Source organism: Sprattus sprattus, assembly GCF_963457725.1.
Source record: "Sprattus sprattus genome assembly, chromosome: 7".
NCBI lineage: Eukaryota > Metazoa > Chordata > Actinopteri > Clupeiformes > Clupeidae > Sprattus > Sprattus sprattus.
The window spans coordinates 8,595,109-8,612,719 of NC_137926.1; the positions used below are offsets into that span (position 1 = coordinate 8,595,109).

Below are 17,611 nucleotides of genomic sequence, written 5' to 3' on the forward strand. Positions count from 1 at the left end.
AACTCATCTCATGATTTCTGTAGCATGTGATGATGTTTTGTACAGTATCTGTATAAATAAAGTACCTTTTCTGTACAAATAGATGTTTCCAAGGAATTATAAAGTCAACAACCTAAGGGCGTTTTTGTGCAGTCACTTTCTTGGGTTTGGCAGCAGGGTTGTTAAATTAACTGGTCAAATAAAGTCAGTCAATCAATTAATCCTTTTAGGACAATTTCTGATGCATCCTTGCTAAATGTTTTTTGTAACACTGGTCTGACATTTGTTTGAATGTTTTGAAATCATAATATCGGGACAGTGTCTGTTAACTACATACAACATCAATACAGTCCCTTGCTGTGTGTAGGCCATCGTAAAATTGATAAATCATCAGTTTAGAGTGTAAATTCACCCCAATTCCAACCACTGCATAGGTGGACAAGGGGCTGGAAGAGGGCAGGGCGGCCAGAGATAAATATGCACATTTTGTAAATTTTAACACCAGCATTTATGGGTTTCATCATAGTTAAGTCATATAATTTAATTCACAGCTCAAAATAAGCATTTGGTGGTGCAGGTGGCAGGTGAGGGATAGTTTCTACAGAAATGGCATGAGAGGATGTGTGTGTTGTCCTCCAACCAGCAGATGGCGATAAGGCTTTGACTTATGCTATCCCATTCCGTCTGTCTGTGCCTGCAGAAAACTTCCGTGGCGGAACTTATTCTTCTGAGGAACCACGCGGACCACAGTGAACAAAAATGCCAGTGGATCGTAGGCGAATTCGGGGCCCTGATGAATCCCAATCTCCCTATCATTTCATTTCTAAGGAGTCTCAGAAATGCCTCTCTTCTGGGGATCGTCGTTCAGATGACAGCCAGCGCGGCCCCTTGGACATACGGCCGATTTTCGCGCGGTGTGGACTGAACAGTCAAGCTAAAGGCTCTGCTTACATTGAGGCAGGCAATACCAAAATAATATGCTCTGTGTACGGGCCCCGGGAGACTGAGCGCAAAGATGAAACCGACATGAAATCAGGACGTCTCGTAGCAGACATGCGGGTTGCCCCGTTCGCCTGTCGCAAGAGAGGGGCATGGGTTCAGGGTAACGAGGAGAAGGATCTTTCTCAGGGCTTACTTGAGAGTCTTCGGCCGGGAGTCTGCTTGCACAAGTACCCCCGCTCTCAGATTGACGTTTGCGTCATGGTTCTAGAGAGTGACGGCCCGGCTCTGTCCCACGCGGTCACCTGTGCATCCCTCGCCCTCGCTGATGCGGGGATCGAGATGTACGACATGGTGTTGGGATGCACCGTCCGACACACCGGCACGACGCAGCTACTCGACCCCACTTCCTCAGAGGTTCAGGACGACCAGGATGGCGGTTTCGTAGAGAACCAGGGAAGTGTGACGGTTTCTCTGATGCCCAATATGAATCAAGTGTCAGGTTTGCAGTCAGACGGTGTTATGGAACAAGAGTCCCTGAAGGCAGCTGTTCAGGCGTGCATTGAGGGCTGCTACAAACTGTACCCTGTCATTCAACACACCTTGCTGAAGACAGTGCGAAAAAAGGCACCTCCTTCAGAGAGTTGAGATTTTGATAGCCCATTTTTAAAGGCCATGCCCTTGTAGTTGTATTATTTGCAATAAAGACGTATTCAATTGTGTAGACATATTGCTTTATTTGCAGACTTAAGCAGAGAGGGTGCGAGAATGCACTAATAATGATGCTGTTGTACTACAAGGTAACTGATTACAGTACATGGGATTCATAACTAACTTCACAAATTATGTTACACTTATGTTTCAGGAGTACACAAATTTAGTGCAAATATTACAATTACCTAAACCTTTGTAAAAACAAGTTATAATCTATTTTAAAAGGCACTTATTTTCAGAAATGCTGTTACACATATTCATGGGAAGCTTCAGTATTCCACTGCTGTACACATGGAATAGTTTTCTACTGTTTATTCTGTTAAAAAAAAAAACACAATTTATCCGAGTTGATAATCTTGGGTTTGTTATTTTACGTCCGGTTCCATTTCTTGCGCCGGACAATCACAGTGGCCTCCCCCTTGACATCCCTCAGTCTGTCTGAGTCAAAGTCTACTAACAGTTTTCTCAGGCCTGGACGGTTGGGCTTGAACGAGAACTTGACCGTCACCTCTTCACCTGGTCCAACATTTGACCTGTGTGGGAGAAAGAGACCGTTATGGAACAGCAAGATTGGTAGAGTTCCTTTAGGCATGCATTATGACCAGCCTATCATCACAGAAGGGTGTGACTACAACCTGACATATAGAGACATCTAGTGTTCACAACAAATTATTTTGGTTCTTCTCGACATGCCTGGCCCCGGGGCTTATTTTCTTTTCTGTCTCTGAAAGTACACTTCCAATGACGCACAAGCATAGACCTTCTAGTCCATCTCCTCACAGTTCTACAATTGTATTTATTTTATTTGCACATTCCATTTCACATATTTCACACAAATGTTTCCTTCCTGCAGAAACAGCCTTACAAACCTCCCAAGGCCGTCTGACTTGAAGAGGCATTTGTCCTGTATTTAGCGAAGATGTTTACCCAAGGTCTGGCGAGGGGACCACCCTTGTGGTAATGTTTGGCCTCAGGGTGTCTAGAAGGGCAGTGTGTTGTAGAAGAGATTGCCCTTGGACTTAGATGAGGGGCTCATGTCTGTTTGTTTTTACGTGTTTTGGAGTGGGGGCGGCGGGGTATATTCTGTTCGCTCAAGTGAAGCATTGCAGTCCAACAATGTGGCTGAAACTGAATGTCCTGCCAACGTATCTTGGCCTGAGACTGATACTGACAATCCTCTCCGTACCAGAAATGGAAAACTTCAAATCTAGTGGTTTTATTCAACCCATTCACTAAGGCGGTTGATGTGTCCATTAATTCTTTTACCAGGTAGAAGATCACATGGACTTCATTACCACAAACTACTAGGGAAGAACGCTCCAAAATATTTCAGGATATCACTGCATGTCTGACGTGTGTATAACATGTTATTACTGCCTAGTTTGACTAAAACTCCAACTCCTGATGTCCACGATGTTAAAATGTTAATATTAAATGTATGTCGTGACACACAAGGCTTGTACTTACGGAGCAGGAACCTCCGTTGCTGCTGTGAGGCCTGCACCTTCCACCGTAAACACTCCGTCTTTCAGGGTGACGGGCAGTGGGTTTGTGAAGGTGATGTGGGCAGTCACCTTCCGAGTCACGACAGCATCTCCTACAACCTGAAAGGAAAACACAAGCCAGCTTTTTATTGTCTGAGCAATAACAGAGTAAGTTAAGGATAAGTTTTAGCCAACTTCTTCTTTACTTATAAAAATGTTTCCTTCAGTTTTCTTTCATTATTTCCTTCAGTAACACATGATTCCTAAGGTAAATTTTCCTCTAACTATATACTTGTGCTCATATGAGATCCCGGTTACCTTAATGTGCAACTTTGGCATCCGCAGTGGGATATTGACTTCCTCCAGGATCACCTCATCCTGATCATTTGACTTGACGAAGGCCGTCACCCTGATCATGTGATGCTCAGACACACAATGTCCGTAGTGGTCATAGCGAAGGCGTAGAACTTCCTTGTGAGCTGAAACACCCAGACGAAAGCTGATTAATAATCCCAATTCAGAGAATTGATAATCACAATTTTAAAGACTTGGAAACATTAAAAAATGTCACTGCTTTTTTTAATAAATGAGGGTACTAGGATTACATTAAAAAAATTATCTCCGGCATGCTTCAAACAGTAAATCATCTAGGTAAGTATTGAGTTGGTTGACTTAGAAAGTACTTTCTGAAGTATTTTAACGTTCTTTAAGCATTAGAAGTGTTAGTAATGTATGAGGTGACTGTCTTGGGCAAGCAGGGCTCTGACTCACCCTTCTGGGCAGGCACAGTGAGGCGGGACGTCTTCTTCTGGCACTCGCCCCTGTGTATGCTGTTATAGGTCACGGCAGCGGACATGACCGTGAGGTGGGCGCGTGTGTCCTCGCTGCCAGCGTTGTGCACCTCCACGATCACGTCGAAGTCTGTCCCGTGGATCGCCTGCGCATGCTTGATGGACAGCTCCAGCTGGCCCTGACTCTCGTTCTGTTGGGAAACTCGCCGTCCAGCCTTCTCGAAAACCTCACGCTCCTTCTCTGAACCTAAAACAACAAGGCAGGATTTTGAGTTTGACTATATCCCAAGGCTCAGTACAGTATTTATAGCCTTGAGTTGCCGATATAAAACAAATAGTATTGAACAAATCAGGGTTATAGATTTTTTGGTTTGCTGAAGTAAAATCATGCATGAGTTTTTCACAATGATTCGAGATGAGCTTTATAAACACATTGATTGTAACTTTCATACTCAAGGCTAATTCTGTATTTTGTGCATATCTCTGCACATGTGTGATTCCATGGATGAGAAACTGAAAACTGGATATTGAAGATCAGTCTCACCTATCTGTCCAATAGGTTTGCACAAAATTACAAATTATTTTTGTGAAGCCAAGGAGGTTTTATCCTTGTACAATTTTTATGTCTTTATAAAACTTAACTTAACTAACTAACTAACTTAACTTAAATTAACTGGATCACCTTCTGGGTATTTGTAGTGTGCGGTGATGTCCTCCCGTGAGTCTCCATAGACGCTCTTGGTGCTGATGTTTCGGCCAACTGTCCTCTTGTTGACTTGCGCTTGTAAGCGCTCACCATCGGGGAGGAGGACCCAAAACGCCAGGTCAGCGTTCACCTCGGCAAAGATGAACGGCGCATCGTACTTCACTCCAACTTCCCCCTCGCGTATCGCTCGCACAGGACAAGGCCCACAGCAGTACACACCTATGAGGGACCAAGACCATGGTTATTCACTCTCTCTCTGTCTTGAACTCAAGGTCAAATATATATAATATATATATATATATATATATACAGTTTTACCTTATATATCCATGGTATATATTCACAATATCAATGTTGATAATAGGTTGATAATAGATTGATAAAAGGTTGATAATAGGTTGATAATACTGGAATTTGTACAGCATGCAGATCAAATATACAGATACACAGAGAGATTTAATTAGATGAATCCTACCATCACTTCTTTCCTGAGGTGTGGGATCAAGAGCTTGCCATCCATCATAGCCCTCTGCAAGGTCCTCTCGAGCCATCCAGGACTCCACCCAGCAGTGGTAGTTCCTGTGCACATGGGAGGAGAGAGATCAATCAATTCAATCAATGTATTTATTTGATCAAGAGGGACAGTGTATATTCATGAACATTAAAATGTAAATGCACCCAATTATAGCCAAAAGGCTATTTTCCATTTAGCAGAGGTAAGCGGATAGTGACCAAAGCACAGAGAGTCTCACTGAGAGAGAAGTCTCCGGGGACAATCATGGGCGAATATGGTTTAAAATGATGACGTCTCGGGGGACAACCATGGGCGAATATGGTTTAAAATGATAGCACAGCAAGTATCATGGAGCTAGACATAAATTACAGAGGTGAGAGAGGTTGGATGAGTGTGTGGGAAGTGTCTTGAGACAATTTTATTGTTTTGGCGCTATATAAATAAAATGTAATTTTATTTAATTGAAGGTGGGAGGTTATGAACCTGTGGGTCTCTCACCAGATCATGTCCTTTCTCCCGCCAGTGGAGATGCTCTCCATGTTCTCGTCGAGCAGGTAGTCTATCATGAGGTTCCCATCTGTGTCATGGGCGGAGGAGTAGTTTGTGATGCAGCGGGTGGGTATGCCCAGACATCGCAGAACTGCAGGGCGGAGATCAGAGAACCAATGAGAACACACCATTCTGCCATGTGTATTTGGTATTTGTTGGCGTGTCAAAAGTGAAAATAGGGTTTTTGGCTCTTGTGTGATTGACATACACAAGGCAAACAGTATGAAACAGGGTCCCAGGGTCTGCACACATACAGATTCAGGGTAAATTGGTCGTGGAACCACTGTACATAGGAACCAAGTGTGTGAGCTAACCATCTGTAAAGGCTGAATTTACACAAATTACTATTTACAACTTCAGTCTACTAAAATTCAACCAGCGCATAGAGCGTCAAAAATTACACCATCACACTGAAAGCTAAATTATTCCCCTCCATATTTTAACATGAAGCAAGGGAATGAAAACAGTGACGCAGTACTGAATACAGTGCCACGGTACTGAATACAGTGCCACGGTACTGAATACAGTGACACGCTACTGAATGTGATGCCCAAGGATGCCTCACCTGTGCAGGCCACTCCAGCGAACACCCAGCACTGTCCGTAGCGTACCCTCTGTGCGCCTCCTTCGCTCCAGCGTCTGAGGATAGGCACGCTGCCCGTCCAGCGGGTGGGCGCCACGCCGTCAGAGTAGTCCCCCGTCCAGTTCCCCGTCAGCACCCCGCGATCATCATTGGAATTCACCTACCGGGAGACAATAACAAACGAGTGTTGTTTTGTTTATTTGTTTGCTTTTGTTTGTTTGTTTTGTTTGTTAAAACTTCATCCTTTCATGTCCATGTAAGAAGGAAGAGGTAGTTTCCAAAGATGTGTGCAATCTTGAACACAATTATTTATCACGGCAAATAGTGTTATTGTCACCGATAGGGCCTCCATAAGCTAAAAGATGACAGATCTCTACAGAAAATTGTGAAGGTCAGTCCTAACAAGTGTGTAACATCTGTGTGTACACGTGTCTTTGTGTGTGTGTGTGTGTGTGTGGACATGCATGCGTGTTTGTGTGTTTGGGTGTGTGTTAGATTTGGAAGTTGCATTGAGGTCAGTATACCTGACATCTGCCTCCTTCAGTCTGCCCAGTTTCTTTCTAAAGACCTGGCAGACTCTGACTAGCTCGGCATTGATTTGTAGTGTTAAGTTTCGTTAGTTGTGCAGTTTAATCGATGATGGTATCCAAAACAAACTGTTACGGGAACCCAAAGAAGCAGTCCAAAAGCTGGCAGTTCCACAGTTTACAGAGACACGCAGAGTTGCCAAACTACAGAAAGAGGACAGCAGCTCCAGCGCAGTCTAAGTAGCCAACATCCAGAGTGCCGGCCAACTTCTTTAAAGACGTGTACCATTTCATTAGCCATAACTAAGCGATGTCATCAGAGTTTCAGCAACAATTTGTGGTCTGTCCCTAATCATGTGGCCACAGTCTGCCAACTCAACCACACACTTTTCTTACAACTCACAAATAGGCCAGGGCGTACATTTAAGTCCTCCGAGCATTTTAATAGTCGAAGAAAAAACACTCCCGGGCATGACCACGTATATTTGTGACTAAAACAAATGCACGTGCAATATCCAATATACTTCAAACCCTCATTATCTTTAAAATCAGCAGAGGCCAGGGTATTCAGAGGTTCATATTGCTGTCTGTTTGGAATGGGAGACTTACCATGGCAGTGATGGTTCGGCTGACGTAAACAGGACTGGATCTGTTGAGGGTGTCCATCTCTGGGTTTTTGAGGGCAGTGGGGGAGTTGTCCAGTATTTCAAAGCAGATGTCCACTATGTCCTTTTCAAACTGTGAGATGATGGAGAGGCTGTTTGTGTCTGTGGTTTTTACATGCGTGTCAAGTATGAGAGTGCCAGTTCACATGACACTGATCAAACAGTTCATCAAAAAACTGTCAGCATTTCAACACTCCCCCATAAATATTCATATATCTGCAACTTCAGGCAATAATAAGACTAGTATTAAACATTATACTTTTTTGTAGTTCTTACAGTAGTTATCTGATTTGATATCCTGTGTTTTTCCATAGATTGTGGTATTTTCCCAGAGTTAAACAAACCAGCAGGACTCCAGACTCTCAATTAATCACCACTTTCTCTTCATCTTCTCCCTCTCCATCACATTCATTATCTTTCTTGCAATCACTTCATCCTCTTCCTTCTCTCTCTCTCTCTCTCTCTCTCGCTCTCTCTCTTAGTCCCTTTCTCTGTCCCATTGTGCCTATTTTGGCAAGCTTTGGTAAGGGAAGAATAGGCTCTTGTTTGTGCTGGCTGCCATTCTCACACACCCCAAACAGAAATGCCTTACATCCATCAAAGAGGTTACCAGGCCTGGCTGGCTCACGGCCTGCTGCCCTGCCACCTAGATGTCACAATTCACATGGGCCACTGCCGGCCTGGCAGCACTGACAGAAAAGTGCTGACCGCCTGCCCGCTTCCCAGCTTCCACCTCGGTGCCACCTCGGTTTCTTGGGCCAACTCAAAGGCCTGGTGTGATTTCCAGGTCCAAAGGCTAAGTTCTGCATAGGTCCCTGGTGTGCTACGGTCGTTCTCCATGTTTTAACTGAAACGCTCATATGTGGTTTTATCAAAAGAAAGTCACCAAGCTATTACAGAGGGACTCCAAGAACTCCTTGGAAGGCGGTGGTAGGGTAAAATCACCTGAAACTTTGACGTTGTGAGCCACATTACCCTACAATCCAACTCCCAGCCTCAATCTTCAATATTAACTGCACTTTACCTGACCTGACCACTAGTTCCATGGGTAAATAACGTGTTATCTGTCCTGTCCTCTTTTCTCTGTGTTACCTGTCCTTTAAAGTCACCTGCTGTGCCGATCGTCACCCACCTGTCCAAAGTTCCATTGCAACGAGGTGATGTCGTCCCAGGCGCCCTGGTACAGGCGGCCATTCTCGTTCAGGATGTACTCCTGCAGCAGCTCCTCGTCTGGCACATGCACCGCGTCGGCTGCGGGACCACAGAACCACAACGGTGATGTAATCCCTCGTTTCAGTACACGAGCACATAGAAGATAACCCGTCGTGCTCTGTTGAGCTTGTCAGACGGCATAACTGCATTGGATGCATACTAACTACTCAGAGGATTTCCAGATTCTCATACAAGAGCAGAATTAGTGGTCAAGAGCGATATGATGGAAAGAGTAATGGAGGAGACCAGTAATAATATAGTCAGGGGTAAGAATGGGATGAGAAAGACGGACGTGTGTTTTCAAGGAAAAACACAAATCCAGTTTCATCCAGATTGTATGTGTGGATACTCGTGAATGCTCAACAAAACAAATGCATAAGGATTATTGTGTGTTTGTGTTTGCATTTATAAATGTATTGTATCTTCCTCTATGAACTCAAACCTCTGAACTCTAAGATAGAAAGTGAGAGGACATGATTAAATCCAGGGCCAGTTATCAAAAGAGAAGTTCAGTGAGAGATGTGATACAATGCTAGTTACATATGACTGTGGATGTGTTGTGTGTGTGTGTGTGTGTGTGTGTGTGTGTGTGTGTGTGTGTGTGTGTGTGTGTGTGTGTGTGTGTGTGTGTGTGTGTGTGCGCGTGCCGGGTCTGTCTGTGTGTGCGTGTGTCGGTGTGTGTGTGTGTGCGTGTCTGTGTGTGTGCATCTGTGTGTGTACTGTGTGTGTGTGTGTGTGTGTGTGTGTGTGTGTGTGTGTGTGTGTGCGCGCGCGTGTGTGTGTGTGTGTGTGTGTGTGTGTGTGTGTGTGTGTGTGTGTGTGTGCGTGTGCGCGTGCCGGGTGCGTCTGTGTGTGCGTCAGTGTGTGTGTGTGTGCGCGCACCTTTGCACCAGGGATTGAAGAGCAGGTGGAAGCTCTGTGGCGCGGTCTCCTCCAGGATGTGGCCCTCGGGGGACAGCAGGAGCACGGCCAGGCTGTAGGGCCCCACGGGTGCGTCCGCTGGACTGTGCAGCGTCACGAGCAGCTCACTCTGGGCAGCCTGCTGGCTAAACCACCACTGACCCGCACCCCTCTGGTACTCAGACACTTTCACTGTCACCTCACCCTGCTTACCTGCACACACACACACAAACACACACACACAAACAATAAATACACACAATACATACAGCGAGACAATGAGAGAAAGGAAGAAAGCGAGATAAAATAAAGAGAGTAAGAAAGAAGGAAAGACATAAAGAAGAAAAGAACTCACTTAGGCAGGTTTTCAGTAACGAAAAGTACTTACTCACTGCTTACTCACTGCTTACTCACTGCTGCCTCGTCACAATTTCAAACTATGAGGAAGCTTTCTGTTTAGAGAAAGTTCAGTTCCGCTGAGATCACTTCCTGAACTACACATTTCGTTGCAATCATTCTGAAAGGCTCCGTTGAGCAATCTGGTGCTAATTACTGCGCAGCCTTTCACACTCGAGCACAAATGTATGTTTTGGCATCGCTTTGCCCTGCCTTGCTGCCTTACTGCATCTCAAACTCCATTACCCAAAGCACAGCAAGCCCCTTCTGCCTCGGCTGCATTTGAAACTCAGTAAAATCAGACTTAGATCCCCAAAGCAGGAGAGGAGGAGGAGAGGAGAGATGGGAAGAGGGAAGGAGGAGGAGGAGAGGAGAGGAGAGCAGGAGAGGAGGAGGAGGAGAGGTGAGCAGGAGAGGAGGAGGAAGAGGAGAGTAGAGGAGGAGGAGAGCTGGGCATGGTCGACTCACCCACTCGGAGGACGATGGTGAGCTGGTAATCGGGGGCCTGGGGGGGTGCCCCGGGACACTGCAGGGCGATGGAGAAGGGCTGGCCCCTGCGCACCAGCAGACGGTCCACATCTATCTCTCCTGTGCGGTGGGCGTGGTTGTTCACTTGGCTGCAGAGGTCCACACCTGTGAATACACCTGTGCAACACAACACACGGACATCAGCCCCCAGGTGACACGCACATATTCAATTCAATTCAATTTTATTTATATAGCGCCATAACAATACAAATGCCTCTAGGCGCTTTACAGAGCCCAGAGCCTGAACCCCCTTAGTGCAAGCAAAATGGCAACAGGGGCAAGGAAAAACTCCATGTTAGGCAGAAAGAAACCTTAAGAAGGGCCACGGCACATAAGGGGGGACCCATCTGCTTGAAGTCGGCCGGGTGGAGATAGGAAGGGGGGAAGGGGGATGGTTGAGAGAGTCGATCAAACAACCGCTTCTTGTCCAGCAGAACCAAACTAAAACATGGTTTTATGACACGTTCTCAAGGTTTTCTCCTCAAACTGGTTATTGTTTGTATTATGCTGTTCTTGTAGATCGCTTTGCTTTGAATGAATAAATGTAACTGTAAATGGAATTGAAATGTGCTTGACTGAGATTGCGTGTGAGTAAACAGGAACATGGTGGTGTACTTCATAAAGGTTAGTTGGATCTCAGACAGGTCAGACTGCTGAAGTGCTGTAAGCACCCTATTATCACACGGTCAAGAGCCCTCATCCATATTTTTAGAGGTGTGGGCTATTTCAAATCCTAGATTGGGCACACAGCATGAATTTATGTTAAGCCGCATAGTGATGTAGAAGTATTTATTTAAGTGTAAAATTATGTTTTCCCTCCCTCACCATTTTTAGGTTACAATTTTATATACCTACACTCCACAGTCCATAAAAATGAAAGCTAATGCTAATACTGAACGGTCTGTCTGGGTTAAAAACATCTCCCAATTACCCCTGGGAATTACGCAGTGAAAGGGTGGTATTGTCTATGGTCCTTATGTAATCTCCAGGCAAGGGTAATTGTGGTCCTGTTGAATGGGAGGGTAAACTGGCACAGAGCTCTATGGGCCCGATGCCAGGGCATATGTCTGAGCACTGAGTACTGAGAACATTTGAATGGTTCAAGAAAAAAAGACAAGCGCAATCACATATATTTGTGATTAATACTAATATTGTATACAGCATATGCAATATCTAAGGCACTGGTGTTAATGCCTGAAGTTTAGGGCACTGTTGTTAAAGTCATCTTTGCAGTTCTCGAGTATTAAAGCGGTATTTTGGTATGCAGTTGGAGATATATTACAGGAGATAGATTGAGTTCCACAGATCCCTGCCACTTCATAGAGTTCAATTTACACTGATATGATAAACAGCGCCTCTGTTTAATGCAATGTCCATTGGAGAAGTAGCTACTTACCATGGTCAGCCATTCTTATTGCTCTGTATGTGACAGCGACAAGCGATCACTGGGTTCTCTGTGGGTTCTGCTTCTGTGTAAAAGCGTCCTTAAAAGAGTGTGGATTGTGGACGCCCTGTTGGGAAAGCTCTTTCACGTCTCTACCTCTTGTCTGCATCAGGACCTTGTATTTATAGAACCCAGGAACAGCCCCCTCCCATCTCTTCTCACTCTCTCTCTCTCTTTCTCTATCTCTCTCTCTCTCTCTCTCCCTCCCTCCCTCACACACAGACATACACACATACATACCCACGCGTAAAGGTGCTTCATCTCCGTCAATATTTTACTTCAGTGAGAAAAAAAGTATTTACTATGGAGTGAGTCAACAGGAATTCAGGAGGAACCACTGTCTGCTGCTCTCTCTCTCTCTCTCTCTCTCTCTCTCTCTCTCTCTCTCTCTCTCTCTCTCTCTCTCTTCTACCTAATTCTCTTTTACTCTCTCTGTTTTCCTTCTCTCTTTCCTCCCCCTCTCTTTCATCCTAGTTCTGACACACTGCGCTTTGACAGACAGGGCGGGCGCTGGAAGGCACTGGGTCTTCTATGCAGTCCATGCACTATTCCAGTAAACGTCATTGCATCACCAGTTTTTCCTTACCATTTCCATTTTCTTTCCAGGGCATCTCTGAGCTGACCTTTCTTTTCTGCCCCTTCCCCTTCCCAAAAAAGAACACGCCAAGCAGAGCATTGCTCAATGTGTCCAGACACACACAGGCCATCATACGAGTAAAAGAGGAAATACTCTCTGACACTTTACGTTTACAATTCACCTCAATTTGAGTCAGGGGCACGGACAGGACTACCTCTTGTTTTACTTGGCTCCTTTCCAGCCATGGCAAACAGCCAACCTTTCATTTAAACTAGCTAAACAGTACCTTCAGCATGCTGGTCCAGTTTAAATTCGGACATCAATGTTTTTACTATATTACATCGATCTTTAAACCAACCATGAAAACAAGGAAATTAGAATGGTTGCTGTAACCCATAATTATTAGTATGTCATTGTCTTATGTTAGAGAGTAAACTGTTGCTCTTAACAGCTCTCTAACATACTATAGAAATTTCACAGCAGTAAGACTAAAGATAAAGGTATTTCTCTAGCTTGATGATGCAAAAGCCACCAACTCACTGTCCAGTAAAAGGTATCAAAATGAAAAGTGAGTACTGGAGACTTTTAAGATATTAGCATCTTCGTCCACAGTTTGTATTTTAGTTTTTTTTTTTTTTTCATGGCTTCCTGTTTTCATGGCTTCCGATGCTGTCTACACGTACAGAATGACATTTACTGAATGCTGTTTTCATTTTAAAACCCTCTGCTTTTGATATTTGGCTTATAGCTGTCATTGTCCTGTTTACCTACTGGTCTAGTATGGCGTACAGCTAGTAGTGACAAACATTCTGCTATGATTTAAAATACAGTGTACATAGCAATAAAATATGTTTTATTTAATATTTATATATTTAATACTCTTGAATAAAATAACGTATGAATTCACTTCACAGTCAATATGCCACAGACCTGTTAGTGTGACAAAGTCAGATCTGCTTCAAACCACCCTACCAGTAAGTGTGTCTTCTTGAGTGTTTTTTTTTTTTTTAACGACACTGCCAGTAAACTCGGGAGCTGAGTCTGCTTTTCTATTTGTTCACCTGAGGAGGCGCAAGCCCAAGCAGAGCGCCCCCAAACCTGACATCATTTCTCAGGAATCAGACTGGGGGCATTGCAGAGACCAGTTTTCAAATTCCACCATCATTTTATTTTTATACTGCGTTGCAGATTCTGAAGCCTGTGGTCAGTTGGTTGACCACATTGTGTTAAATAGTTTCTTAAGTTCCAGCGTCTATAAATAAGAGGTGAAGCCGGCTGAATTGTCTGTGGAGTGGACGACGAGGAGAACAATAATCTCTCAAGCGTCTGACAGGACAACGGATTCGCACCCCGCTGCTACATTGCTAAGATGGTGCTTGCTGGAGCTGACACACAGACAGACCTCTGTCCCTCAAACTCAGGAGGGAACAAGGCCCACTGATCACTAAGCTTTGCCCAAATAAAGCATGCGTGTGTGTTTGTGTATGAGTGTGTGAGTGTGTGTGTGTGTGTGTGTGTGTCTGTGTGTGTGTGTGTGTGTGTTGTGTATGTGTGTGTGTGTGACCCTGATCTGAGGAATGCTTGGCCAGTCAGGTTTTGAGAAATTCTGAATCACTGACTACAACGTGTCTTCCTCTTGGCACTCAAGTGACAGCATGGCCCATGTCTCCACACCTCATAACAAACTTTGCTCTTGTCGACATCTCTTCACCCGTTATATATTACCATTATAGTGCATCATCTGCATGCAGGTTGGAGCTGCCTTCTGCACATTAAAACAGTAAAACAGTCATTCGTGGTCATCTTCAGGATAGCCTCCTCCTAATTATGCCTTGACATGTGGTTACAATGAGAGGACTTAGTATTTGAATTCACCATAAAATAATATCAATAATAACAAGGAAAAGAGTAAATCATACTCAAAATAGTCTCTTGACATAGTATACAAATCAGATTTGCGATTTTGAAAAGAATGGACATGTACTTGGAGGCAAAAAATAAAAAATAGACTTTAATCCTTTTTCCAGTTTACCTTTACATTTGGCCAGCAGCTAGCCCTGATATGGATTAGGGGTGCACATCTTTCTCTGGTCTGTCTATAGAGACTTTCACAGCTGTTATTAAGGCCATAAAAGGCTGAATAAATGTTAGGATAACTGGCTTTGGATGTCTGCCTAAAGAAATAACTACACAGTTTGAGGTTGGTCTACTATTCAGTGTAAATTCTGCCAGGGCATTCTCTTTGGACGTATAAAACAAGCCCTACACAGTAGGGGTCCAGCTGTTTATAATTCTACGATTCTGTCACCATATACAGCCAATGTGTATTGTATGTGCCTCCTGTCTAAGCATTTTTCAAGCATTTAACCTCTGGGTGGCTGCCTTCTGAGTTAATCATGATTATCAATAAATAAAAATAAACATCGAGTTAACTGATTTCCTTCACCACTCATTTGACATGAACCTATTTACATAATACTGAAAACTGTCATGGGCAAAAAAACAGTGAAAAAACAGTAAAAAAACAGTGAATCGAAAATGAAACAAGGTACTTAGAAAATCTCATCAATTAAAAAAAGGACATTTATGTGTAATGTGTCTGCTAAATGTGTCTGCTAAATGACTAAATGTAAATGTAAATGTAATTTAAATGTACTCACATGACCATTTCTGTGACTCCCTGACTCATTTTATTTAGAGGAAGAAGGGAAAAATAATTCTGACACACTTCTAAGAAATGCTCATGGTGAAATACTTACGGTACGAGTAGATGGTCATGTATTTACCACCAGATGTATGTACACATATGTCCAGTGACCAAATGCTGGCTGTGTATTGCCCCTGTTGCTTCCTTTCCCCTTCTGCCACACTACTCTTCCCCTTCCCCCCGTCCCACCTTCCTGTCTCCACCCGGCCGACCTCAAGCAGATGGGTCCCCCCTTATGTGCCGTGGTTCTGCTTAAGGTTTCTTCCTGCCTAACAGGGAGTTTTTCCTTGCCCCTGTTGCCGTTGTGCATGCACTAAGGGGGTTCAGGCTCTGGGCTCTGTTAAGCGCCGAGAGGCAATTGTATTGTTATGGCGCTATACAAATAAAATTGAATTGAATTGAATTGAATTGAATTGAATTGAATTGAATTGAATTGAATTGAATTGAATTGAATTGAATTGAATTGAATTGAATTGAATTGAATGGTGTGTAGATAGTACTGGCACTTTTTGAAGTTCACCTAATATTAAGTGTCTTGTCATAGGTGCTTAGAAAAGAGTCAGTTATAGGCTCTCAGGCACCTCCTATATGAATGCTGGCGATAATACAGTCCGGCCATATGAAATGAGTAATATGTGATATGATATGTGTAATATCCCTCTAAATAGAATGGTAATGGGCCAGAAACTGTAGCGATCACTTAGGCCTTTACTTTGGGGTGCTGTTGCTTTAAATAGGTACACTGCCGGGTTCTAGGGTGAGATGCTGGATTAGCTAACGAACACTGACAGTATATGTAGTGGGACAGTTAGCTAGTTTTGATTTTATTTTGTGATACAAGCATGAAATTTCGTACAGTTATGGCCAAAGGCATTCCAAAAAGATGTGGAAATGGAGCCATCAATACATGCCATTGGCAACTGTTTTCTTATCAATTTTCTAATCAGGGATGGACATGTAATTATTATCGAATACATAGAATGATTGATCAGAAGTGGGTGTGACTTAAAACGGGAGTTTATTATTTTTGCAATTTAGTTTGAAACATAGAAAATGTATAGTTTGAGTCGGTAATTGGTATTTTACCACTGCAATTCGTATGGGTTGACCAAAAGTAGCTAAACAACTATTTACAATGTACACTGAGTTTTACATGAACTTTAACTAGAATTGTGCAATTGCGGAGGGCTTTCCACTTCCTGTCTTTGAAACTGCTGGCAGACATTGTTCCCCATCTGTGTGCAGAGCTGAAGAACACGATCATATGACATGCTCAACCCCAGTGCCATTCTCTCTCCTCAAGTTCCCTTACGCGTGTGTGGGAATGCAGCATCAGACCTACAGTCATGGACAAAAATATTGGCACCCTTGCACTTCTGTCAGATAAAGCACCACTTCTCCCAGAAAATGTTGCAATAACAAATGTTTGGTATTCACATGTTCGATTCTATTGTTTGCATTGGAACAACACAAAAAAAGCAGAGAAGAAAAGCCAAATCTGACATGATTCCACACAAAACTCCGAAAATGGACTGGACCAAATGATTGGCACCCTCAACTTACATTTTTGGTAGCACACCCTTTGAAAAACATTACTGAAATCAATCGCTTCCAATAACCATGGATGAGTATCTTACACCGCTCTACTGGAATTACTACTTACAAGTAGAAGGTGTGTACGTAGATGGTGTTGGCACACTTATAAACCACACGTCATCATAACTGTCATCATAAACATGCCGTCAATTTGCTATGCAAATGACACTCAAATATATTTATCTGACAATCTGTCAGGTGACACATGCAAAAATAAAATTGAGGTCATGGTAGCAAGCCTTAAACAGCCACCAGACACATTGTCTATGTATTTGTTAACACTTGATTGCATCTCCTTGGCATCTAACACCGCTGTTAAAAGTCTTAGTATGACCACTGACTCCACTTGTGTTTGCTCTGGGATTATGGTCCTTGAGCTGGGAAAGATGCCTTAAGACACATGTGTCAAACTCAATGCCCGGGGGCCTGATCAGGCCTGGCAAGCCATTTAATCTGGCCCGTCAGCTTCTCAGAATGTTGCAAAAAGTTCCATTGATTTGAATGAAAAACGGTGACATTTTATTTGGCTAGTCTAATTTTCCCTCAGGATTAATTAAGTATCCATCTATCTCCTATTAATCTATCTATCAGAGGTCGTCTGCCGCGGCCGCTGGTATGTCGAACGCACCACAAATACTGCAAGTCCCACAATGCACTGTTGGTAGCATACGTCAATTTAGGGAGCGCTTGCCCCACTGTCCGGCCCTCGACTTACACCCATTTTTTTTATTTCGCCCCTCTGTGTATTTGAGTTTGACACCCCTGCCTTAAGACAATGATCATTGGAATAGCATCACAAT

General features: G+C 43.7%; 2 protein-coding genes across 2 annotated transcripts; one reads left to right on the forward strand and one right to left on the reverse strand.

The window, feature by feature from the left end:
- The first annotated feature begins 706 nt into the window (after positions 1 to 706).
- exosc6 (exosome component 6) lies at positions 707 to 1,644 on the forward strand. Its single transcript, XM_080841707.1, has one exon. It carries the CDS (start codon positions 739 to 741, stop codon positions 1,564 to 1,566), a length of 828 nt encoding a protein of 275 aa, XP_080697833.1. The 5' UTR covers positions 707 to 738; the 3' UTR covers positions 1,567 to 1,644.
- Positions 1,645 to 2,002: 358 nt separating this feature from the next.
- Positions 2,003 to 11,896, reverse strand: LOC308368436 (protein-glutamine gamma-glutamyltransferase 2-like; the record flags this gene model as incomplete). Its single annotated transcript, XM_080842606.1, has 13 exons — positions 2,003 to 2,165; positions 3,100 to 3,236; positions 3,435 to 3,595; positions 3,888 to 4,154; positions 4,590 to 4,832; positions 5,089 to 5,192; positions 5,626 to 5,767; positions 6,242 to 6,419; positions 7,396 to 7,524; positions 8,584 to 8,702; positions 9,546 to 9,776; positions 10,428 to 10,604; positions 11,884 to 11,896. The coding sequence occupies 13 exons, from the start codon at positions 11,894 to 11,896 to the stop codon at positions 2,003 to 2,005; spliced, it is 2,064 nt and encodes a 687-aa protein (XP_080698732.1).
- Between the last annotated feature and the right edge of the window lie 5,715 nt (positions 11,897 to 17,611).